The sequence below is a fragment of the Pollicipes pollicipes genome, unplaced genomic scaffold, assembly GCF_011947565.3.
Source record: "Pollicipes pollicipes isolate AB1234 unplaced genomic scaffold, Ppol_2.1 Scaffold_6138;HRSCAF=7277_pilon_pilon_pilon, whole genome shotgun sequence".
NCBI classification, from domain to species: Eukaryota; Metazoa; Arthropoda; class Thecostraca; order Pollicipedomorpha; family Pollicipedidae; genus Pollicipes; species Pollicipes pollicipes.
The window spans coordinates 6,855,622-6,882,047 of record NW_023596818.1 but is presented as its reverse complement, the minus strand read 5'-3'; the positions used below and the strand labels follow the sequence as shown (position 1 = coordinate 6,882,047).

The following is a 26,426-nucleotide window of genomic DNA, read 5'->3' as shown; positions in this document are numbered from 1 at the left end:
CCAAACGTCGCGGAATACAATATCGACGTTGATGGCGCATCAACAGAGAGAGCTATTCCGGATACCTTAAAAAACTGACATGCCTAGTAGATAGACTCATTCTCAGAAGCTGTGTATCTAATCAATTATAAATTTACCTTAAGCTATTAAACGTAATAAAGTACGGTAGATAAAATTGTCGTGAGGGATAAACTGTGAAATATCTAAAAATGTGGCCCAACAATTTTATATGCCTACACAGGCAGCACAATTAGGGGAGTTTTTCGTTCCAATAGCGAAAAATTTTCGCCATTCGACCATTATGTTTTTGTCAACATTTGCAGTCGTTCCTTGTTCGTCAGCTTATGACAGGGAATTGGTGGCGATAATAATTACCTGCGAATCAATGCGGTGGCTCAGCTAGGCAACACCCACCACTGACATTTACACATAAAATTAATCTAAACAAATGTGATTATGGCTGAAAAAGGTGTCACTCCCAAGAAGGGTTTTGGGCTGAGGCTGAGGATTAGTGAGATGAGGCTGAGGCTTTTATGGGGCTGAGTATTAGTGAGAGCAGTCACTATCTCTAGACTCCTATTGGCCCGCAGAAGCCGCCCTTCTTGCTAGGATGACAGGCAGGCGATGCCACATAGTCTGCGCTATCAAGCGCGTCCAAAAGCGGCGCACGGCGTCCGCCCCTCGGCGTTACTTGCAGTGGCCAACGCCGATCGGTTTTACGAAAACTGGAACCCGGGTGTTGCGTGCATAAAGGTTGCGTTTGCGTGCTCCGCAGGTGGCACCCGAGCAGCATCGATAGATGTATAGATGTCGATACAAGGTCTACCGGCAAGTGGCGTCGCCTCGCTACGCGGTCGCTGGAGTAGCTAGTGAACCCTTTTGCTTCGGAGTCAGCTGACGTGGCGAGGGGCGCGGTGTTTGACGTGCGCCGCTGGAAGCCGTCTGTTTCGTCAACAGCGATAGCGGAAATTGCTCTGGTAAGAGAGCTATATTTGCCTTTTTATCGGACTTTTCTGTCCTCAAAATGTAGCATTCGTGACATAAAAGCTGCGGAATTTGTGCTGAGTAAATATACGCCAAGTCAAATCTGGTGAGACATATTTGAGGCGTCGTTAAAGTGCTTCGATGTATGCGATACCATAGTTCGTCTAGTTCAAAATACATCGTGATAAGTTAGTATTCGGTGTGTCAAGTAATATATGATGATAACTTTGCTGTCACTTCTAGATTTGTTGTATTCTGGCTACGTATGGTTCCAGTATGGTTCCGGTATGGTGTCCGGGTACACCATGTACGCAAACTTTAATCTATCTCTGCCCAACCTCGGATCTGGTGGTAGGAGAGGCATATGTGTCTATGTGTCCAACTTACTAAATGCAGCTGAACACTCATTTGGGTCAAGTTCTCTGTAGCAAGTGTGGCTGAAGATGGTTTTGAGTGGGAAGGACGCCCTGTTGCCTGGTTGCATATACAGAAATGCATCAGGCAACATCCAAGGCATTGTGGGCCAATTGGAAGACTTTATTCAGAGAACATGCAGAGCCCACTTTTCTCACTTGATGGTTGTAGGTGACTTTAGCTTGCCTCAGATTGACTGGACAACAGAGCGGCCATCAACTCCAGAGAGTCACCCAACCCACTCACTAATAGATTCCATCTAGGACTGTTTTTTGTTCCAGCATGTCCAGCAGCCAACACGCTACCGGGTTGGTGAAGCGCCTCGCGTTCCGGATCCCATTTTCACAAACGAGGAGGGCATGGTGAGCCAAATCGAATACCTGTCTGGGCTAGGTAACGGTGACCATGTGGTAATCAGGTACACTTTGGTCTGCTTCTCTGGGCTACAAACTCCTCGTCCCGGCCAGCTGACACACACAAAGAACGAGTATCTGGCTGACACCCTCGGGCTAATGGACTGGTCGCTGATGGAGAACCTCAGCCTCGAAGATGCTCACAAGTTCTTCAAGAAGAAAATCGCCAGGGCTACTGAGGTTTGCTCCGTGAAGAGAAGGACTAAACCTAAGAAAAACTTGTACATGAACCTAAGGGCCATGCAGCTAAAGAACACTAAGGAAAAACTATGGCGTACGTACATGCGGACTCAGGATGTTCTGGACCATGCCAGGTTTGTGCGGTGTCGCAATGACCTTCGGAAGTTGACCAGGAACCTTCGTAAAGAGTATGAGATGAAATTAGTGGCGGACCTCAAAGAAACCCCAAGGCCCTTTGGAGGTACGCCAACTCAAGATTACGCACAATATGCAGGGTGGGAGACCTTCTTGCCGATGATGGAGTGTTGACCAGCAGTAACGAAGGGAAGACCAATGTCCTCTGTAAATTATTCGCCAGTGTTTTCACGGACGAAGGGACTAGTGCCATGCCTGTGCTGCCGTGCAACTTAACTGGACCTTTTCTGGATGACGTGGACATCTCTAGCCAGACAGTGGTAAAGACATTGACTGCTCTGAAGACCTCGAGCGCCCCTGGGCCAGACGATGTCCACCCAAGGCTTATTTGTGAGTCCGCAGATGTCCTGGCAGCGCCCTTCAGCATGCTTTTCCGAAAATCTTTGGCATCCGAAAGGCTCCCCCAGGAGTGGAAGCTTGGCGAGGTAGTCCCGATCTTGAAGAAAGGCATCCGACAGTCTCCAGCGAGCTACCACCCAGTGACTCTTACTGCCATTCCCTCCGAGATACTCGAAACTTTCGTCCGTGATGCCCTACTTCATCACTTCTTGGAGTTTGGACTTTTTCATGCAGCCCAGCATGGGTTTCCCCCTAAGCGGTCCTATATCACCCTTCTATTAGAGGTCATGGAAGATTGGAGCCCCGCAGTAGAGGATGGAGAGCCAGTGGACGTGGCGTACCTGAATTTCAGCAAAGTCTTTGATTCTGTGCCTCATAACCGTCTGCTCTCCAAGCTTCATGTTTACGGTGTGAGATGCAATTTCCTATGCTGGATTAGGGTTTGTCTTATTCACAGGATGCAGAGAGTGCGGATCTGGGGCTCGAAGTCGGACTGGACCGACGTCGTCAGCGGCATCCCGCAAGGATCAGTGCTTGGACCAAGGCTGTTCATAATTTTCGTGAACGATCTGCCAGAACAAGTGCAAAGCGTGGTCAAGATGTTCGCGGATGACATCAATGTCTACTGTCGTGTCCCGAGGCCCCTGACTAACTCACCTCTGCAGGTTGACCTCGACGCCCTGGTCAAGTGGTCAAGGAAGTGGCTGCTTCCCTTCAGTGCAGCAAAGTCTAAAATAATGCACATCGGGAACTGAAACCTGAGGCTCACCTACTTCTTGGACGCCACCGAAATCGCGGTCGAGTCCACCGAGAAAGACCTCAGGATCTTCTTGGATTACCGGCTCCAGTTCCACGTGCAGACGGCGGAAGCGATCTCCAAGGCCAACCAGATGCTGGCGGTCGTGAGGTGGTCTTTTGCCAATACTCTGCTGCTCGCACGTTGTCATTGCTCTTCAAGATCTCAGTGCGTCCGTACTTAGAGCGCGGCGACGTCATCTGGGGCCCGTTAGGCAAACTGGACCAGAAGCGGCTGGAGCGGGTTCAGCGACGAGCTACCCGGCTTGTCTATGAATTAAGTCGCCAGCCATACCCTGAGAGGCTCAGACTCTCAGACCGTTGCCCTCGCTGTACTACCGTCGTCGCAGGGAAGGCATGGTAACAGTGTACCAGCTGTTTCACGGAGGTTTGTCGCTGTCGGAAGAGGAGTTCCTGACAAGGCACAACTCGAAGGTGACAAGAGGACACCAATGGAAGCTCAGAAAACCTCGAGCTAGGACTCTCGTCCGTCGTAACTCGTTCAGCACGCGGGTTGTCAGCGTTTGGAACGCTCTTCCATACGCGGTCGTATCGTCAGCCTCAGTTGAACAGTTGCACGGGGTTGATAGGCTTGATAGGCTTGATAGGCTTCTAGGCTTGATATGCACGGGGCTGACATCATGTGTGACGTCCCGCACTAAATCTATTCATAATTTAAGACTGTTCGGTTACCGGACCGGGAGCCTGACGAGACCAGGACCTTCAGGCTTAGTGGCCTTTTAAAAATCCCCGAGCACTATAAGGTAAAGTAGGTAAGGTATGCCAGCGTGTTTATTTTCCTGGGTGACTGTGCTGTTTGTTTCAGAAACAAAAAAGTATATAAGAGAAACAATAAAAATGTATCAAAGTCCCTTTTCCGCCGTCGTTTACACCAGGTCATCTGTCAAACAAGCAAAAGGGTTCACTAGCTACACTAGCGGCCGCGCAGCGAGGCGGCGCCACTTGCCGGTAGTTCTCGTCGCTGCGCCATCTATCGACGCTCCACGGGGCCATCTATGGAGCACGCAGACGCAATCTATGTGCACACAACGCGCTGCCCTTGCTACCCGACATTGCTGGTGCGTCATTGGCCCTTTGCGGCGCAATCAGCTGCTGAAGCTACATGGCGCCGCCTCGGGGAAAAAACCCGTACCTTTGGTTTCCCAGACGCGCAGTGGTTAAAGCAGGCGCGCTGGTCACTAAGATGTCGGCAACCGGCGCGCAGGTTGAAACCTCTTAATTGTATTTGTCTCTCTATTCTATTCTACAAAAGAATGAATGTTCTCCTGCAGACATGGGATAGCCTCGTGATTTCTGAACTCATTGAACTCACTCATTCGACACACTCAATTTGACGCCAATGAGACGTATTTCTTTTCGGGAAAGGCGCCTCTTCAGTACAACATTAGGGACGCGTCACCGTTCCCAGGAAAGGGCTGGAGGATCATTTCGTCCCACCGCGGTGTGTCTCCCGGCCGTCATTCTGGTGACACGGGGCGGGATCCCCTAGCCGATCCGGAGGCCCTTGGAGAAATACACCATAGCACATTGGTTCGCTTCCTGACGCGGGAGGCCTTCTGAACCGCATAGTTGACCCCGAATCGACGCAGGAGCTGTCACTGACGCAACAACATCCCTGATCGCCGCAGGTGATGAAATGATTGGCACATAGACTTCAGTTTGACTTATCGGGCTCATGCTGGCATTGAATTGCGGCACCCACTGTCCGGAATTGGGGGCACTGACTGGTACAGGACCCTTCCATTGTCCCGATGTAAGCACTTACCATAAGTTAGAATGTTTGCTTTCATTGTCAGAGGGCCCCAATCAACGCAAAAGGTCCTCTGCCATTCGGGTCCCCGTCCCCGTCCCTGCTAAGCAAATATTCTGACCGCTTCGAGGCCCCCTGTTGACGCAGAATACTCTGTTAGGCCGTATGAGCCCCTGAACGCTACGGGAGCGCCGGTCAATGTAGGTCGCACACCCGGCCTGTCCCTGATCGGGAAATGGGCCCACAGAGCTTAGACCAACACGGATCCGACTGTTCGTTGTGGTGATCTCTGGTCAAAATAGAGGAACGCGCCGCCTCAGGAGTCCCTGTCGGTGCAAAAGGTCCTCTTACTGGTATTTGAGACCACGGTCCCATGGGTGGGGTCTTTAATACGATCTACAGCCAGCCCTTCGGACCCTTCGGCCTTCCCATCAGGTCCTTGATCTCTGGTCTCGAGAGACCCTTCGGGCCGTCTTCAGACCCCCTCAAACATCGCTCCGACTCGGGGCCACTTGCCACCACAGGACCCTTGTTAGGCATTGTGGTCTTAGACGAACACGGATGCCCTTCGTTTTGTCAGGTACCCCCAAATATTGAAAATAGTGGGCCCCAGCCTCGTTCCTGCTCGAGAAATAGGTCTCAAGGTCTCAGAGGAACATGGAGCCGACTGTTCGGCGTTCGTGGTCTCTGGCCGACTTAGATACCCGCATTGTGTCAGAGCCTCCTGAAGTGGTGCAAGAGGTCCTCTGACAGATATTTCAAGTCCACGATTATTCATGTGACCTACAGCCAGTCCTTCGGCCCTTATGCCCTCTGTACTGAGACGCCAAGTATTTCACCACACCTTCTCTGTATTTTGGTCTCGCACCACAGCAGTCCCTGACGGTGCACCTAACCTCTCCACCCTCCCCACGGCGACTCCCGACAGCGGGGGCCGCGAGCCGGGGCCGTGCGAACTGCGACGGCGGCGCGCATCTGCCGCGCAGGCCGGGGCCGGCCTGCGAACCTGACCACGTGCCGCGCCCCGCCCCAGCAGCGGCGCAGGACACAACGTACAACTGCGCTACGAACACCTTCCGATCGGGCCTTTGGATCTTCGGTTCCGGTGCGCCTCCCAGGCCTCTCTTCAGGCCACATGAAACACTTCCCTTGGTCGTCTCGGGGCCCTTGTGAGGACAGAACCATCAGCTGGGCGCTGTAGACCCCTGGCGATAGAAGGTCCCCAACCAGTTATTTCACTGGCCCCGGCTTTATAGGTGATTGGGAAGTGAGCCCTCAGCCCGATACTGCTGCGCAGTACTGGTGGTGCATGACCGATATATAGGCCCATATCGACTCGGTGGGGCCAATCAGATCGGCGCAAAGGACCCTCTGACTGTGATTTGAGGGCCCGTCGCTGCAGGCCGGGCCCATAAACTCCGACTTCGACCAGCCCTTCGTGCCCTGAGACCCTCTACAGGGCCCTTGATCGTCGGACCCAATGGGCCCTCTAGGCCCTTCGGGCCTCCTCGAGCACTATTTCTGGCTGACTCGGGGCCTGTTGCCAACAAAAGGCCCTGTTAGTGGCTATGAGGCCCTGACATACGCTGGGGCCCGCCTAATGAAATCGCTGGCTCCCGCCGGGGCCCACTGAATACGACCTCCGGTCGGCCTTTCGGGCTGTGAAATCAGGTCTTTAATCGATGTTCCGAGTGACCGAAGGGCCCCTCGGAACCTAAGGGGGACATAAGTGCCCCCTGTGCCCCCTGCCTGTGCTATTGCTGTGCGGTGATGCGGCTGATCCGCGCCCGTGCGTTGGATACAGGGATGTGGCGGTGAAGCTGAGAAGAAAGGTGAAGAATGGTGAAGATGGACCATGGCCTGTTGCGCCTGATGTAAGTCACATACCGGTGATATCACGTAGTCAGACAATGCGTTATGACCTTCATTCGGCCCAAAAAAACGTATAAACCCGTGATCAGTGACCTGTCACGTGCCGGTGATCCGTCAGAGCCTTTGTGTTGAATCGATTTAAACCCGTTCTCAATGACGTCACAATGCCAGCTGATGCCTCACAGCCTTTATTAAGCGCGACAGTACACACATCTTGCAGCCAGTGCATCTCTTCCATCCGTCGGTGGTGCAGGTTGGGAACGTAAAAAAGCATCATTTGGTATATTTCGGGAGATATGTTCAGGACAAATTTCTTCTGCTCAGCCAACCAGTTTGCTTTAGAAAGTTCCAGCGATCATTATCTCAGAGTCGGGCTCATCAACTCTGACTGGTAAACGTCAGAGTGTGAGGGAAGCCTGTTTCAAGCACCTGAGGTGCCAGCCGTTTATTAGAAAAGTGGGGCATTGTGATGTGTTTTTCGGCATTTGCAATGTATTTAGCCAGGAAGTTGTGGTTGCAGAATGGAGGAGTGCATGTGCATTTTGTCATTTTGTGCTTAAAAAGTCAGATTCATGGTTGAAACAAGTAAGTTGCTGATCCAAATAGCTTTATTGGTTAGAGCCTCTGTTTTCTGATCCACCCACCTGCGGTAGGGTGAGTTTAAGTCAATTTAGGTATCTAATGAATATGTGGTTTGGCCTTCAAAGGATGACCTGCAGCACATGGGAAACAGGAGCCATGCTTACCAACTTAATGTAGATGTGTATATGAATGGAATGGTGTTGTGTAAAAGGAATCAGCACTAAGTGTACAGCCAGGGCTTTGGCAAGGGGGTCATGGGCTTGACAAAGGCCCCTGTGGTAGTAAAAGGGCACCCAAAAAAATTTGGACATGGCGCATTTGTTGATGAGAGTGTGTTTTTCTTTTATACTTTACTTAGATCCTTTTATAGCTTGAATAGAAGCTAGATGCCACTGCAGGACAAATCATGCCTGAAGTCTATTTTAAATAAACTGAAAAATTATCAATGGACAGAACTCAGGAACTGTTGGAGTTGTTATCTGGGTTGTGTAGAGATATCAAGGACCATGCAAATGTAGATTAAAGATTAAATGGGTGAATGATTTGTATGAATGTGGTATAGCCATGTTGGTCTGGCAATGTTCAACATTCAGTCAGAAATTATGAGTATACAAATTATGTGACATGGTTTTAAGCATGCACTCTTGCATATCTTTGCAAGAAAAGCCTCAATGCCAGGCGTTGCAGTCTCCATAGGCTCTGCCATGTTGGTCCAATGATTATCACTGGACTGTGGCAAAAAATCAATATGATAATAACATAATAATTGACATAAGTATCCTTAAGTGTCTTAGGATGTACAATAATTCATTTAGAGATATTCGCATTGGGTTATATTTTAACTCTGGCAGTTTTTAGATTGATTACAATAATGGATTGGCCTTTACAGCACCACAAAATAGGCATGGAATATTGAGGTGGAGCTGGAAAGTTGCAGGTAGAATCTCTGTTTTCCAAATCACTGTAACTCTTAATCTTTCCAGAGGACAACCTCAAAGTTGTAAACAAATTCACTCAGTCTCATCTTTGAACAGTACAAATTCATTTTGAAAGACATTCAGGTTTTCCGACGGTCGCTTTCGCACGCACGGTGCTGCCGCTTGGCGTCACTTGCAGTGGCCAATGCCATTGGGGTTTACGGAAACTGCAACACAGGCCATGGCTGTCCTTGCTTCCGAGATCGCCGGCGTGTTATTTGGGCTATGTGGTGCACTGAGCTGCTGAGGCTTTGTGACATTGCCTGTCTCTCATCCTGGCAGGAAGGGCGGGGCGCGGCAGGGAATCCAACCCGGTAGCATTGGTTTGCCAGATGCGAGTGACAAACACAGGCGTGTTAACCACCACACTAAGGGCACTCGGCGCGCAGGCTCGAACCTTTTGATATTTGTTCGACTCGTCGATTCTGCAAAAGAATGAACGTTCCCAGGCAAACGTGGGATGGTCTTGTGCGTTTTCGAACCCATTTCTGTCCATGCCATTCAACACTTTTGGGACTCCCTATTTCTTTCCAGGAAAGGGGCTGTTCGAATAAAACATTACTGAATGCTTTATTGTTCCCGGTTAAGGGCTGAAGGGCCATTCTGTCCCACCGCAGTGTGTCTTCCATCTGTCATTCTGACGACACGGGCTGGATCCCCGGCCTATCCGGAGGCCCTTAGAAGATACATCATATCGCATTGGCCCACTCCCTGACGCGGGAGGCCTTCTGAGTCGTGCTCTTGACCACAGCTCGACGTAAGCGGTAGGAATCCTCACTGACGCAACAACATCCCTGATCGCCGCAGGTAGTCAAGGAATTGGCACACACTCTAGTTTCGTTTAACGGGCCCATGCTGGAATTGGGTGGGAGGGTCCACCGTTCGGTACCTGGGGCCCTGACTGGTACAGGACCCTTCCATTGCCTTAATAAGAGCACTCGCCCTAAGTTATCACGTTTCCTTGCCTTTTCCAGTTCGAGGCCCCTTGTTGACACAGAATACCCCATTAGGCACTGTGGGCCCCGGAACGATACAGGAGCGCCGACCACTGTAAATCGCGGGTCCAGCCATGTCCCTGCTCGGGAAATGGCCCACAGAGCTCAGACCAACACAGATCTGACTGTCCGTTGTGGTGATCTCTGGCCGAAATAAAGGAACGTGCTGTCTCATGGGTCCCCATGGGCGCAAGAGGTCCTCTTACTGCCTTTTGAGATCACGGCCCCATGGGCGGAGGTCCTTAATATAACCTATAATTAGCCCTTTGGACCCTTCAGCCTTCGAATTGGGCCCTTGATCTTTGGTCTCTAGAGGCCCTTTGGCTCCTCTGTAGCCCCTTAAACACCGCTCCGACTCGGGCCCACGTGCCGCCACAGGACCCCTGTTAGATTCTGTGGCCCCTGGTCGACACAGGAGCCCCTCACTGTACCAGGGACCCGAAACATTTCGAATCGCGGGCCTAAGCCTCGTTCCTGCGTGGGAAATGGGTCTCAAGGGCTCAAACGGACCGGGAGCCGACTGTTTGGTGGTCACGTCTCCGGCCGACGTAGACACCCGCTTTGTCTCAGCTACTCAGCAAACTGCAAGAGGTGTATCAAATATTTCAGGTCACGACCCTTCTGCCCGCGATTCTTTTTGTGACCTACAGCTAGTCCTTCGGGCCCTCATGTCCCCCAACCGGGCTTTTGATCGTCGGTTCCGGTGGGCCGCTGGGCCCCGTCTCGGGTCACGTCCCATACTGCTTTATCGGCTCGGGGCCCTTGCAAGCACGGGACCCTCTGTTAGGCGCTGTGATCCCCTGACAAGTATAAGGCCCCCCAGTCAGTGTAAATCACTGGTCCCGGCTCTAGATAGGTGGTTGGGAAGTGGGCCTCAGGCCCATACGTACACAGAGCCGACATTGCAGTACTGAAGGTGTCTGACCGACAAAAGGCGCATTCCGGCTCAGGAGGTCCCCCATCGGCGCAAAGGGTCCTCTGACTGCTGTTTGAGGGGCCATCTCCGCAGGCCGGGTCCCCTAATAAGACACCGACCAGCCCTTTGTGCCCTTAGACCATCCAGTGGCCATTGATCGTCGGACCCAGTGGGTCCTCTAGGCTTTTGGGGCCTTCTCGAATACTCCCGCTGGCCGGCTCAGAGTCCCTTGCCAACGTAGGACCCCCGTTAGTGGCCATGGGGCCCTGAGAGGTGCTGGGGCCCCAACCAATGTAAATCGCTGGCTCCAGCTGTGTTCCTGCCTGGGAAATGACCCGCAAGCCCACACTACCACGGAGACGACTTTGTGTTACTGGTAGTGTCTGACGGACATATAGGTCCTTATCGACTCAGGGGGTCCTGATCAACGCACGGGACCCTCCGGCCAGCATTGGAGTGCCCGGCCCTGCGGTCGGAGCCCCTGAATGTGACCTCCGGCCGGCCTTTTCGGCCATTAATCCGATGGTTCCGACAAGGTTCCGAGAGGTCGAAACTAATCGGGGGGGGGGGGGGGGGGGAAGCACGTGCCCCTGTGCCTTCCTGCCTGCGCCATTGATCAGCACCAAAATAGGCTAGTAACCTTCTTGTTTCTGGAAGCACTTCGAGGTCTACAACTTCGTGTGGCCCAAAACCAAAAGTTTTGCATGTGTATGTTGCACTCATTCTGAAATGCACTAGTCGATGAATACAAAATGAAAGGTGATATATGAACAGTGGCAGTCTGCAGCAACATTTCAGGCATCTGGCTCATTTTTAAGCCTGATCTCAGCAGGGAAAGGTGGTGGCTTTACTTGGAATTTGGAGTCTTAAAAGAACATTTAGATGGTGTGCAATGATTTAAGGTCAAATGTGCACAGTAGTTTGGGAAGCTGCAGGGATTGGCGAAAGGGGTGTGGAAATAACATCGGAAACATGACTTTTAATGCCAAAGCTTTTGTAACTTCTGTTCAGCATCCATCAAAACGTTGTGTGTTTCATAGCAAAACGATTTTTCCAGATCGTGCTCATCATGGAGAAGGGAATGGCAGATGCATACATGGCTCAGGCCGCTGGAGATGCGGCATCATCTGCTACAAGATCAGTATTTTTTGACAGAACAATGCTTACATCAAAGGAAGTTCTCTTAAAAATTGCAGAAATGGTAAGCTCTCTCACAAAGTATTTTTCCCAGCGGTGTGTTCGAAAAAAGCATGCATAAAAAGATATGCATGATTTATTGTTTACGACATAAAATATATAATAATATATGCACCAGTACATTGTTCCTTTATCTGGCCACTTGCGGCATGAGGCATGCATATTCATGTGACATGGCGAAGTGAGAAAGCTTCGGAATATATTTGCCTGAGATGTGAATAGGCGTTGATGATCAGTCCTCTCTGACGCAGCGCTTTACTGCTTTCCTGTGTTGAAAGCAGTGAACTTTAAAATTTCGGGTATTTTTTAAGACATCTATTCAACATTACGATTCTGTGGCATCCTTGTTGGTGCAATTTGTGTGCAATACGCTGTTTTGCTGGCATGCGGCCCAATACTCAACACCACCACTATTAACGACAAGTGTCGCATTTCGACAGAGATTTGTGATTTTCAACAGAGATTTCGCATTTCATGCAGAGCGTCGCCAAAAGCCTCCAGCCCGACCTCAGTCGCGTCACAGCGACCCCGCCTCGTTTCAGGTGGTGTGCGTGATTGGCACCATCTGCGTGGCGTGCGCGAGCAACCCGTATGTCTCCCAAGCGGGTTTCTTCGAGTTCGTGGCCTCGACGGGGATCATAATCGCCATCATCCTAGCCGTGCTGTACGTGTTCCACCTGCGCGAGAAGCTGGCCGGGCTGCTGCGCCTGAATGTCGTGGTGAGTGGACAGGCTGCCACCGGCGCGCGCCACGGCTCGCGTCGTCTGTGTCGCCACGCAGCGGTGCAAGCGGGCCAGACGAATGTGCCTGGGCAGATATTGAACCGTGCTCTCTCGTCCCATTGGCGGACGCCCGAAGCGTGCGTTCCTCTGCCGGTGCGCGGGCCGCGAGTGCGTCTGGTGCGAGACCTTGACCCCCTTGACCTCCGAGACGAGACCTTGAAGTCCCGGGTGACCGCCTCTCGGGAAAGATATGACAATAACAATTTGAGTGGATGGATTTCTGGGGTCATCTGACCCCAGAAATCCATCTAAGTAGTTCGTGTTTGAGCCCCAAACTCTCTCATCCGATCGTGAAACTCCAGGTCCACTGTAGAATTTGGTTGCGAAAGTTTAACGTACCAGTGCTCAGCACGGTCCGCCCTGCCCTCCGGAGTCACGTGACCTTTTGCGCCGCCGCTCCCATCGGCCGCGGGCCATATCTGTCGAGGGCAAATAGCGGACGCCTCAAGCGTCTCGAACTCCCTCCGCCACTGGTGCATGGATCGGAAGAGAGGCACTACCAACGGAGCTATCGGAACGGACTGGTGGTCCCAGTCCACGCAGGGTGACACCGCAGCCGCAGGACCGAGCGCCTCTGGCCGTATCAGTCGCTACATATGCCTTTTGTTCCACATGAACTATAGTTTGAACAGGCTTCAGTAGGCCTCACGCCGCTCGTCCTGACGTCTGTAGGCGTCATAGGAGGCTCCCATGAGGCTCTGTCCAGCTCACGTGCTTTGCAGGAGATGTTCTACGCGGGCATCTGGTGCTTCTTCTTCTTCGCCGCTTCCACTGCGTGCGTCGTGCACGGCAGCTCCTATATGTACCAGGAGGCACTGATCGCGGCCGGCGTGAGTGTGACCTGATCCGTGCCCGTGCGCGAGGGCAGCGCCCACCAGCACCGCGCGCTTGCGTCCCTGCGGTGCGGCAGTCATGGAAGATGTGGAGCGTCCTCCCGCATGCCTGTTATTTAGGGTGGTTAGATTGTTCGAGGGCTGTCACTACGAGGCCAGTCAGTCACCCCGGGCGGATATTCCGGTGTTTGTGTTCCGGCGAAAAGTGAGGCTGCTCATGCGACGGTTAACGTGCGCTCGGGATAGAGGCAAAGGGACGCCATGAAATGCTCATTGTGCGTTTGGTACGATATCTGCAGCTTCGGCAACCAGCTACCTCCGCATAGAAGGGATTCTCGCCGGACAAAATCGGGGAATAGGGCATGATGTGCATAATGGTGTACGAAGAAATATACAAGTCTCTTGCCGTCCGCTTCCACGTCTATCTTGGGGGGTTCTCGTACTCCGACGTGATAAACCGTTCACATCACTACAGAAGATGCGCACACAAAGTCCCTTTATACTTAATCTGCAGATAACTACCTCTCGCGAGCGTAGCGTGAATGAATGGAATCACTTCGTTTTTCGTACTCTATTGACTCCGTTTGTCCGTTATGTTTGCAGTTCTTCGGCTACATCGCCATGGTGCTGTACGGGATCGACGCGTTCCTCATGTTCCACGCCTGGCGAACGGCCCGAACCATGACCGCCGAGCCGACAACCCAGCAGGTCACCACGCCGGCGTACTAGTGACGCCTCGTCCGGCCGCCCCGCAACTTGTAACGTCGCCGCTGACCTACCAGGCTACCAGTGACGTCACGTCCGATCGTCGCGTACGCTGGCTTCAGACCCTCCGACGCCGTCAGCCCAGCCAATGAGCGACCGCGTCAAGCCATCTAGCGGCGACCGGCATCACACGTGACCTGATGGTGGTCTTGGGTGCGGCATCTGCGTCCCAGTCCCCCGCGCGGTTCCTGCCGCGGGCCCGGGACGCGTTCCTCTGGCGGTTTAGCGCCTTCCACTGTGTTTTTGATTGACACTTAAAGAGTTTGAATAGCGAGTTTATTTGGCGGTTTCGGAGGTCAGTTGCCGGGTTTCCTGGTCGCCCTGTTCGTGAGGGCCATCGGTTATCGAGGTCTCTTAAAGACGTCATAAAACGGCCAGTATAAACCCATGTGCTGTTGGCTGTTGCTCAGGACCGAACCTTGTTTAGCCTCCCGATGGCTGCAATTAACACATTCCATTTTGCAACATTGTTTTTTAGGTAGACTGCTGCGGTCTGTCACTGGTGATTCGTGGCATTTCGTTGCAGATAGCTAGATGCCTACATTTAGCACAGTTGAGAAGCGTTTTTCTCGTGGCGCGGACAGTCTCAAACCGACCAGTAATTGGCGTGTTGCAATACTTTTTGCGCCAAGTAGTGGTGGATTAACAACGGCGTCGTTACTCCATTGGCACTGTGTTTTTTTGACAGGAATACGACTGAAGGTGCTTTAATCGATCATTAATCCCTTAGCATTAGTTCGGACCAATGGAAAGTATAGGTCTGCACTCGCGCAATAGTTGACTCGGAATACTTAAGTCAATATTTATGAAAATAGGAATAGTGGGTGCCGAGAACCTATCCGCGGCTTTAAAACAGCGCTTGACATTGAACAGTAATTGCAGCATGCCATGAAATGACTCATGTTATGTGAGCTGACCATTTCTGGCATTGGGGTCATGTGTTGCGGGATGTCCAAGACAGTTTTCAGACAGACAGACAGTATTCAGTCACCTTTCAGTTCGCTAGAGCTGGGGGGGGGGGGGGGGGAGGGGGCATCGAAGATTGTCAAAGTCCTTAGAAGTCGGCCTCGGGGCATTCGGGAGTAAGGTGAGGATTTGTCGTGCTCGACCCTCGGCGCATTTTTCTGGACTTCGCCCCGGTCCAAGACTAGTCCATTGAAGCAGCAGTGAGCCAGCATGCAGCGCTGTCAGTCTTGTCGATTCGATTGTTCCATTCCGTAGCTGGACACGCGTGCGTCTTTGGCAGCTTAGAACCGCGGAGGTTCGTAGAATTTGTAGAGTTTGTTTTTTTCCCGGCGCTTTTAGGGAGGGGACACGACGGCATTGCCAGCGCGCGCGTCACGGGGCGGTCAGTGGTCCACTGCTCCTATCGGAACAGGTGATCGTCCCGCCAGTGGGCGGGGACGTGGGACCTTGTCCCTTCTGGAGATAACTTGTGTCAGGGACGACCTGGACGAGCGGATCCCAGTAAAGATTGGATAAGTGGGCATGCCTGGCAGTGCAGGTTTTCTTCGACATGTGTCGTGCAACGAAATTTTCTGCTCGTAACTTGTGTTTAGAGAAAGCTACGGGGGATGCATGCCTCGTGTCGTAAAACCCCGTAATTTGGTGAGGGTCGACTGAGTTCGCTTCTTGTCAACCGGATAAAACACCACATGCCAGTCAGGCAGTTGGTTCTTTGTCGGTGAGTTTCTGCCAGTTTTCCTTTTCCTCCACGACTGATGTCAAGTTAGCGCTGTTGGGACCAACACCGTACTGATGATCCAGCTCCCACTTAAATTGCCCTGCCTGAAACGAAGCCCTCGGAAGACGTGCACCGCACCAGGCGGCGGCTGCTCGATTTCTGTCCCCCCAACACGAGCCGCGGGCCCAGATATCGCGCGGAGTCGCTGGATGTGCCCAGGGGGGCTTTACAACGACCGTGAGCCCTCGCGGGCTCTGCAGTGGGCCTTGAGGATGGGCTAGCCTGCCATACTTATCACGCTGTACTTAGATAGCAACAAGACGTGCGTATTTACTAGTGCTTAGGTTGTCAATGGTTCACATTCTGTGTCAGTCGATGTATAGGAAGTTGCTGTTGTTCGAATCGTGTAGCAGGTACTCGTGCGTATCCTCCAATTCCCGCATGGCCGCTGTGCTATTCACTTGGTCTTTGTCTTTGTCGTTGTAGTTCGGGAGTTTTTCGTACCTTCGTAAGCCATTTGTACCCGCACACTGGACCTAGAGCAGGGTTCTGATTTGAGACAATGTCACAGAGGTGACTGATCATTTGCGGGCAAGGGACCCGCGGTGCTCCCGCCCATGGCCGCCCTGTACCGTTTGTTTACGTGGCTGCTAGTTTACTCCGTGATGTCACGCTCCTATGGCCAGGGGTCTATGCACGCCGTGTTGGTCGTATCGTGATTTTGCTCGTGTGGTGCACTGTAACGCGAGTCACTAGCCTGTGCGCCGGTGACCCTGTCGTGAAGGTCTCCGCGGGTTCGGCGCGAGGGCGCCAGGCCTGCTGGCGCGCTAGTCCGTGGAGCGAGTCGTGCCCGTGATGTGCTGTACGTCGCCGTTGGAGGGCAATAAACGAATCCTCGTGAGGTGAGGCCATGCTGTGTACGAGCGAGAATCGAAGACGGCGCGCGCAGGAGCTTATGTGCCCCTAATTGATGATCAGCTCCCTTGGTGCACTAGTTGGAGAAGAGCACCATGTCGAAAACGCGGCCCAACGCAAGGAGAGGGACGGCGATGCAGCTGATTGGCGTGGCCGGGCGTACAATGCGTGTAGTGGGTATCCAGATAAATGGCCGAAATGCATTTAGCCAAAACGTTTCATCGCGTGCTGTTTTGCCGCTGCATCGCTGTCTTGGTTGCCGCGTCAATAAGGCGGAATGGTGAAAAGCGAAGGGCAGTCTGCCGTTGTCTTTTTTTGCCGACGTTTTAGATCGACCAAATTTTCATGAGCCGAAATGCAATTTACCGCGTGCCAATTTGCCGAAATGTTCTTCAGTCGAATGCCAAGCTGCTGAAATGTTCTTTCATCGAAAATTGCGTCGCTTCAATGCCCTTTTATCGGGTGTTAAGTTGCTGAAATGCATTTGTCTTATGCTGTTAAGCCGGAGTCCGACAAAAAGGCATTCAGCTAGTGAACCATTCGGTGACTTTCCAGGCGCTCAATTGCCGTTCGTCAAATTTGCTTTTCGACAAAAATATGTTCGGTTTATTAAATACGCGATTTCCCACGGCTAATCTTCATTTATCTAAATCCCATTTCGGCATGTCGACGTTGATCTACTTAACAATCCGGCTAATGCAGATTTCGGCTCCTGGTATTTAGGCAATTTGCGCGTCGTCAAAAGGACATGTCATCAATTTGCACGTTACAAAGGTGGCAAAGAGCAGAAACAAAAGGTCGGGGTTCTCACAATCAGCGAAACATCACCCAGTTAAATGTTATTTTAGCAAACGTCCTGAGACTAATGTTGGGCTTTCTCCACACAGCTAAGCATATCAAAGGCTGGAGGAACGTAGTTCGTAAAATGAGTTGGGGGAGGCTGAACAGTGGAGAATGAAACAACTTACAACAAAATACGTCAACACACGGGTTGCTCCCGCATTCGGCACACTTTCTTCACAAGGTTGGGGAGTCCAAGTTAGAGGGCTAAAGCCCAGCCAACTTGGGCTGTAAGGAGCAGAAGTTAATGCCCATGTTGGCTGATAGTAATAACCTTATCAGAAGCCCACCTCTAAAAAAATTGGGCTTAAATCTCAATTATGCAGGGTTTATGGTGGGATGACTGGATCATAGTTGTCTGAAGACATTTCTGAATATCATGTAGGCATGCAAACATTTCTGCTGCATTGAGTAGATCCATGTAATGGTTTTTCATGAGGTTATAGCATGTTTAACAAGACATGGATGGAATGCTTTTGCTGACACTGGTGGCTGGGCACAAAAACTTCAGAAAAGACATACAATATGTAATGGGTTTTTATTTGGTGAAATCAAACCTTGTGATGTATTAACTGTTATTGGGTCAACAGCACCTAGGGAGCTGAAGTTCAAATACTTCTTATATAAAGAGGTAATGGAGTATTCACACATTGGCTACCACACAATAAAAAACCCTGGAGCCTTACCATGCCACCTCCACATATAAATACTGATGAAACTCAGTTCCTGTGGAGGTAACATTGTCCTAACAACAGCCTACCAAAATCAGGCACATTTAGTTAAGCAGGCAAAGGGGTCATGACAAAACCCAAATCCAATGGAGTTAACATTGCCATAACAAAAGTCTACCATATATGGACACACCAAAGTAAAGCAGGGAGGTGGGTCACTTCTTTCCCCATCTGCGGGTGCGCCAGACACACTGGGACAGGTCACTGATGTTACTTGCTGCCAGCAGAATCTTGCATGGTGGATTCACCAGTATTGTTCTTCAATGCATACAGTGGCATTCCCATAAACTTGGGCAGCTCATCCTTGGTTGTTGATGGCTGTTTACTGGCACTGTTCCTTCTCTTGAACACGAAGGACGGGGCCCTGAATGGACGATAAACTTTGGGCTTGTCCTTCTGGTACTTGAAGGCCCCTTGTCCTGGGAGGCATGCAAATCCTTGAGGGTACAAATATCTGTACAAAAAGAACCATGCCATGATGGCAATTATGCCTCCACACATCTTCTGCACCATTGTGTGGAAGTACAGGATGGTACCAACCAGCATGACATCCCACAGGATGGACAGCATGGTGAGCAGGACAAACAGAACCTTGACATGGGGAGTGAACTTGACATAATCAACCTTCATCTGCTCATAATCTGAGTCCATGACATGCTGTAATGGTGTGTCATCCACTTCATCTTTGTTTGGCGCCTTCCTCGCGAAGTCTTCATTTCTGATCATGTCCTTGATTCCCTCCCAGCCACAAATGGCCTTTGCCTCTTCCATGATGAACAGACTATTGAAGATCAGAATGAATGCATGCCCAGATATTTCCAATCCAGACCACTTAAATCCAGCATCAAGGCAGGCTTCCTTGGAAGTGTATTTTCCAGCTTTGGTGCGGCAAATGCCTGTTACGCCTTCAATGTACACAAACATGCTTGTGAACATGTACCAAGCAATGGTTGCACAGACCAGCCTTGTGATGTGCTTCTGCATCCTGGGTCTCTGCCTACAGCAGTAAACATTGGCTGTCAGCATCATGAATGAGCCCACCACTACAAAGGTCCACCCCCAGCCAAGCTTGACAAAGTACTGGTTCAGCATGTTGTGCTTGTTGGAAAAGTAGCTTTTTGGAAGCACCAAGAGATCACCCACTGTTGAACCAACAAAAAGGAGGAAAAGGTAAAGCCCAATCTTCATTTCTGTATCCACAAATAACACCTTCCGGCACAAGTGAATGATCACCAGAATAAAAATTTGCTGAGGTGATGCTTGATCTGGCACAGGCTTAGTACCAGTTTGAGAGTGGGCAGCAGAAGAAGGCCGGAATTTCAAGCCTACAGCTGATTTTGACCCAGACCTGTTTCCTTTGTGTGCCATATTGCTGGCTTCACCTCACTTCCTCCGAAATTCTTGCTTGAAATTAGTCAGACTTGAACGCCTTTAGAAAACGACAGACTTACGCTCTTTTTGCGTTCTCTTCCGCGCTCTCGTCAGGAAAGCTAAATGATGACGACACCTGGCTATCAATTGCAAATAATGTCCTTTTCTGGACCACCCGGCACACGGCCCTTGGCACGGCCCTCTCTCAAACTCAGTCCAAGGTCCTAGACCCAGCCTTTCCGCTCCGAAATGCTAGGCTTGCGTTTTGCCTCGTTATGATCGTAACCGGTGCGCACGTTAAAGTACGGCTCCCTGTTAAACGATCACCAAAATGAGCTCGAAATAACCAAATGAACACGAGCACGCATATAACATGAATCACAACCAAATGAAGCGTTTCATCGTCTTTTCCTGCCAGTATAAGCGCTTTCACCACCAGTTAAAAGAATTCATATATCGCAATGCCTACTTACGTCATCAACTGTGCAAAGATGTCCAGAAAGAGCATTATCTACCAGATCAGCTCAGTTTGCACTAGATAGGTCAAATGAATCACCAAAATATAACGGAAATGAAAATTCGTACCGTAATCTAGGATATTAAGCCCAACAGAAAAAGCGGCCATATTTTAACCTATAATGGCATCGACATGCGAATGGCGCCACCATTCAGGTCGCGATTAGGCCAGTGGCTTGCGCGATCTTCGGGGAGAATATTAAGGGCCCGATCACAGAGCCCGGAGGGCTGATCGGAGGATGACTCCGGACCGATGGTCTGACCCTCAGCCAAAGAGGTTCGTTGCGCCTACCGGCGGGAGTACCGGGACGACGAAGGCCTCGATCTGGGTCCGAGACCAACAATGCTGTGCAGCTGGCTCTGAGTCGGCCTGGGCCCTGGGGGCCATTTATGAAGCAGGAACAAGGCCGGGGCCCGTGATTGTTACTGGAGGCTTCCTGCGTTGGCCGGGGACCCTGAAGCATGGTAGCTTCCTGTGTCGAGGCTCAGCATGCTTAACAAGGGAGCGTTTGCAGATAGGGGCTTCTAGTCGGTCGGTGGCACTTTCTGCTGAATAGGAACAGGACGCGACTCGGATGTCGGAGACCCACTTGCTTTCCTCGATGTCCTCTTACCTGACATGAAATGGAAATAACAAATAATAATGCGATGGTCCACAATGGGACAATAGAAGGGTCCTGCTAGTCATGGGCTCCAGCACCGATTATGGGGCCCTTAGGGTCCTGCGTCCGGGCTCTAAAACGAACTCGGTGCCTCTTGAGCCCGGGGCCCGATTACCTTAACTGCGGTTCATGCTGTGGTCCATATACGTGCATGGTTGACAAGGGTTGGACTTTCATATATATTGGATATCATGTATATTGCATATATATATATATATATATATATATATATATATATATATATATATATATATATATGTGTGTGTGTGTGTGTGTGTGTGTGTATGTGTGCATATTAAATATCATAACTTTCTTCCAAAGCTTTTTGATTCGATGCTTTTGAGATCAGAGCTCACGCAAAACAGGGTTGTCGTCTACGTGCTCTGACTCAGCCTTCTAATCGTGAAATTCCAAATATACGGTGTTCTGCGGTACTTTGACCACCCTTACATTGGACAGCCGCTGCTACCGGCCACAGACCATCAAACCACGCCGCAAACCAAATCAGAGGTCAATTAGCGAGCGCATAGAGACGCAGCCAAAATCGAGAATGCGGGGCCGTCCCCCACTGTAGCGGTGGACTATGCCCCGGGTCAGTGTGTCAGCATGTAAGGCGAGTGGGGCGATGACTCGTGTCTGAGTGAGGAGTACAATCACGGCTCACGTGTCTGAGTACAATCACGGCTCAGGGCGGGGCGTCACGGTCACGGAGAAATCGCAACAAGTCGCTGAAAAACGCTGGATAAATCGCCAACTTCACGGACATACCATAAGCGGCTGCAGTGGAAACCTAGAAGATGTATGTGAGCTACGCAATTCTCCGGCAGCGTGCTATCGGTACGATTCATCGACATCGTAATAGATGATCATTTTTGCTCACTGTTGTTATCTTTTGATAAACAAAAAAAAAATTGGAGCCAGGCGTACAAGCCATAATAGAGCTGCGGGGTAAAAATATGTGAAATCTCTCCCGTATAACATTTGTCACTGTACATTCACACATTTATACACTGATACATTATATGGCCGTTTGGTCTAGATGATATTATGCACTTTGCTGAAAAGAAACTACGACACGGTGATCATATTTGTTTTTCGCCGGTATGGAGCAACCGACGATGGAGAGCGAAGGATGATAGCCATTTGGTTTATGTAATTTCAGTCAACGTTCAAAGGGCCAAGGTCGTGGGTGTCAGCCCCTACCCCCACCCACGGTTTCCGCGCCCCCATTACGGTGGTGCAACTCAAGACGCGTGAGAAGTCTTGCAAAGCAAAGATCATTTACGAGAACGCCAGGGATTCAACCCGTGATTTCTCATCCTTGCTTTTTTATTCACGAGTCGTGAAGGCTTTGCGACCTCGTAACCCTATTACCAATTGATGGCGCCGCCTCTGCACACCTTCACATTGCGACTCAGGCTCGCGGGATCTGTGAACCGGTAATTTGCTTATGCCAATGGACCAACCCTCTCCAGCGAAGGTAATTGTTGACACGTCCACCATGAACAGTTAAGATTTCATTGGGCGCTAGGGTCTTGGCAAAACAAAATTGCGTTGGCAAAGGACGTTTGCGGTACTACATCCCAAATATTTGTATGTAACATATCCAGTCAGCTAGATTACGAACGACTGCAATATCGCTCATGTAGACTGACCCCGGCTGAGGGAATCAGCATGCATTATTCCAGAATGATGTCCCACGTCTTTTGCTCTCGGAGCAACGCTTACCGTTCATTTTACGTCCTTCCTGGTTGAACTGACTCCCTCCGGAACATTCCTGACTTCCAAAACATCAGACTGGAGAGGTACAATTCATCAAGAAGAGAATGCGGGCAACGGTGTATGTGCATTTTAGGTAATCGTCACAGTGAGCATCTCCAGCAGCAAGCACACTTTCAAGACACTGCACCTGTGGATACTGTTGGTGGTAGGCGGCACGTTTACAGCTTGTTTTAGTGTAGTGCAGTCAGCAAAGTTCTGTTGTTTTAAACGTTAAGACTTCGTAGAAGGTATTGCCTTCGCAAGCGACTCTCACTCTGATTACCCGGCAATTTCGTCGTGGCGTACTCGATAATTAAATGCAAGCACAAGGACAAATACCTACGACACAAATCCATTTATTTGCGACATGCAACCACGTACAACACTCACAAGCTGTTAATTTGTTGCAAAAATTAAGTCATCGCTCGGCCTTCACCGATGGTCTCTTCTCGTACTAGCTGTCTAAAGACGGCTCGGTGAGAGGGTGGCATAACGTAAAGTGTGAATATGAAACGCAGCAATTGAACGCGGAGCCAAAGATACTGTGACACACGATAGGCTGTAAATAACGTTTCAATACAAATGCGCGCATTGCATGAATGATATAGGCAGCAGAACGGATAAACGCATCACGAGGAAGAAAGAAAGTTGGGGCCGAAAACTGTGGCGTTGTGTTCGGGAAACATTGGGCGCGTTTCATTTTAACTATCGTACTACCAATAGTCGAAATCCTGTTCTATGATTGGTCGGGCGGCCATGATGGATTCGTGACGTGAAGGGTGTGACGTCACGCTTGTCGACTACTGGACTGGCAAAACCTTTAACATCTCGGTAGTCGGCGGGGCATCCACAAACATGGCGGCGCGCGGGGCAGGCGACATGGCGTTAGTGCTTTGGATCTTTTAGTTAATGTGGGTGCTACTGGGGATTCAGCGGGACATTATTTTTTAAGCCTGTGTCTTGATGATAACCTGTCTCTGGATGACTCCTGTTCTCATTGTAACATTTCACTTGGAAGCAGTTTCAGTCACTGCTGTAAGGACTTTTGGAATGCACATAGATCACAAAAATGTTGTATTTCCTGCCAGCAAAAAACACTTTGTTCACTGCCCTTCAGACCTCCACAGCATTGCAAAATCTACATCATGCTGACCTACAGCGAACACCACAACGAAAATACCATAGACACTGCAACACAGCCAGTGATCATCCAGCAGCACCACCAGCCTTGCTACAGCACCCAAAGCCTTTCCACTAGCTCTTTACGCACCACGACAGCGGATGGTTCAACGAGTACCGGATTTGCATGTTCCCGCAGTACTCCAGCTCTCAGTCGCATCTCTTCATCGGCATATACACCTTCAGTGACCTCATTTTCACCATCCTCCTTCCAAAAGCCATGCTCCTGAAGTGAAATGTTGTGAAGTACACAGGCTGCCACTATGAGCTTCGCAACTTTCTGAACTGGCTGAGCTTCCACACAGGAGAGACGCCGAAATATTGCCTTCAGAATGCCAAAGGTTTTCTCCACAACCACACGTGTGCTTGAGATCAGATAGTTGTACTTCTTTTTCTTTTCCCTATTTTCTGCCAGTTGATTTTCCCGAAATGGTGTCATGAGCCAACTCTGTAGTTCAAAAGCAGAATCACCAACAATGAAACCATTTTGTGGCAGGATTGCATGTCTAGTGATGGGGTCTGCCAGCCTCTTACCCAGGGTACTCTTTCTAAACACACGTGAGTCATGAACTGACCCTGGCCACCCCACGCAGATGTCCGTGAACTTGTGGGATGAATCACAGAGGGCCATCAGATTAACTGAGAAGAAGCCCTTTCTGTTGATGTATGCCTCAGGATGATTATGAGGCTGCAGTATTCCCACATGACACCCATCCAGAGCACCACACACATTGGGGACCCCCTTCAGCGACCTGAACCCCTCCATCACTTGTGCCATGCTTTCCAAAGGAGGTATGTTGATGAACAAATCCCTCATTGTGACCAGGTCTTCAATAACTTCATCCACAAACCTCCAAGCAGTGCATGTTGCCAAACCAAAGAGCATTGCCACTTTTCTGAAGCTGATGATGCTTCCTAGGTACCAAAGAGTGAGGAGTGCTTGTTTCTCTCTGGGATAAGGTTCCCTCCCCTGTCCAGAGGGATTCTCATCCCTTTCCCCCAAGAGTCCAACAATCCTCCCGACCGTGCCCCTCTTCAATCTGAACTGTTCAGCGTACTGCTCGTCCGTTAGTAGTGGCACTGTTTTTTCATAAAAGTCTTCATTTTTTTCCAATCTCCTTCGGTCCCAAACTTCCCTGCAACATGTGGAGTATTATTAGATTGGAAAATTAACACCAGCAGGAACAGGTAAGGTCTACAGACACATGCCAGGAAAGCATCAGGAAGGTATCACCAACAAAAACACGATGTTCAATATTTTAGGCAAAAGCCAATGGACATTCTCATCACCCATTGTTATCATGCAAGCTTGTCCAGAGCAGTAAAAATGCATGGCTTAGAGTTGATCAAATCCTAATTCAAGGGTGCAGTTTCTATTCAGCTGGGGGGAGGGGGAGGGGGTCAGCCCACCCACCCCCAACTTGGGCTTCATCTCCCCTCAAATTTGATGTAAAGTGGGAAAGCATTTTCCGAAACTGCACCCCTAGCATTATCATTTATCATGTCTGATGCAACTCACCCATCAAGATCGCGGTAATGGTCGACTTCAAGTGGGCCGTCGCCTAATGGACCCACTGGGGCAATTTCTCTCTGTAATTCGTCAAACGTAAATGCTTCCATTCCCGTGTATGTTTTTGAGGTATGGATGACAAGCACACAAGATCTTTCCCGTTACTTATACCTTCATCTAACAGCTTTTTGACCGCGGTCGCGCTGCCGCCCACTCACAAACTTATTTTTCTTCCCAAATTTGATGGTCACAACTGCGCAGCTAATGTAACGCTCTCCAGTAGTCAGTAGCTGGTATGAAACAGCCTAGCATCCGAGTGGGCGGGGCTTGTGTTCGTCTACCAATAACACAGTAGTTGAAATGAAACGCGGCCATTGGCAGCCACGTTCGTCTGGGAAATACGGTTGCAGTGTCTCCACTGAATGGAATGCTCAGTTCCGTTGATGAGCGTGCCACCAGCACCACCATCAGCTATACAGCCCAACCGACGCAAACCGACTGAACGCGTAGAGGCGGAGTGCACCGCGCTGTCACACCGCTTGGAGATGGAGTGCACCGCTCTATCACACTGCATGGGGATGGAGTGCACTGCGCTGTCGCAGTGCATGGAGGTGGGGTGCACCGCGCTGTCAGCGTTTTTCATGGCACTGCATTTTGTTTTTGCCTGTGTGCATTCATCGTGAACTCTTACGTATATGCTGGCCTTGGTGCATGCCAAAAGTGGTGTCAAGACAAGGCGCGTCATCTCGTTAATACTATGCATGTAGCGCGGGGTGGGGGCGTGCCCCCTCCCCATGGCGACGTCCCTATGTGGCGCCCTCTGCGTTGTTGGACGGTTGTCCGCACTGAGCGGTGGTGGCGCTGCAGTCGGCTTTCTGAGCAGCTGTGGACGTCGTTTGCTCATATATGCAACAGACTTGCAGACTTGCCATCTCACTATGAACTTTTTTTCCATCCAGCTCTGAGGTTGTTCAATTGAACAAGTAAAGATCACGTGCCGTCATTGCGCGATGCTTTGTAAAATCAACTTTGACTGCCGATTCACGCTCGCAGAACTCACAACGGGAGACTTTGACGTGTTCGTCGGGCTGGCAACAAAAAAGGCCATCACACTCTCCCTGCTGTCGCACCTGTTGCAACGCAACTTGAAAACGAGTGGCCGCGATCCCCTGCTTGTCCGCCACGTTCATGCAGTGCTTACCCCTTGCGGTGCTCTCACTCAGACAGCCGCTGCGATAGGGAGCAGG

The 26,426-nt window shown here is 50.6% G+C and overlaps 2 protein-coding genes across 4 annotated transcripts; one reads left to right on the top strand and one right to left on the bottom strand.

Annotated features, from left to right (window-relative positions):
* Positions 1-7,165: 7,165 nt before the first annotated feature.
* On the top strand, positions 7,166-15,031 carry LOC119106259 (plasmolipin). 3 transcript variants are annotated; one of them, XM_037229869.1, is made up of 5 exons: positions 7,166-7,216; positions 11,491-11,634; positions 12,173-12,349; positions 13,135-13,242; positions 13,849-15,031. In XM_037229869.1, the coding sequence occupies exons 2-5, from the start codon at positions 11,503-11,505 to the stop codon at positions 13,972-13,974; spliced, it is 543 nt and encodes a 180-aa protein (XP_037085764.1). In that variant the 5' UTR covers positions 7,166-7,216; positions 11,491-11,502; the 3' UTR covers positions 13,975-15,031. The 3 variants fall into 3 exon arrangements, with proteins under 3 accessions (XP_037085764.1, XP_037085766.1, XP_037085765.1); XM_037229871.1 differs by having other exon boundaries at positions 7,215-7,225; XM_037229870.1 differs by lacking the exon at positions 7,166-7,216 and adding an exon at positions 7,241-7,354.
* Positions 15,032-17,973: 2,942 nt separating this feature from the next.
* On the bottom strand, positions 17,974-19,826 carry LOC119106424 (fat storage-inducing transmembrane protein). Its single transcript, XM_037230069.1, has one exon. The coding sequence runs from the start codon at positions 19,546-19,548 to the stop codon at positions 18,391-18,393; it is 1,158 nt and encodes a 385-aa protein (XP_037085964.1). The 5' UTR covers positions 19,549-19,826; the 3' UTR covers positions 17,974-18,390.
* Positions 19,827-26,426: the final 6,600 nt, after the last annotated feature.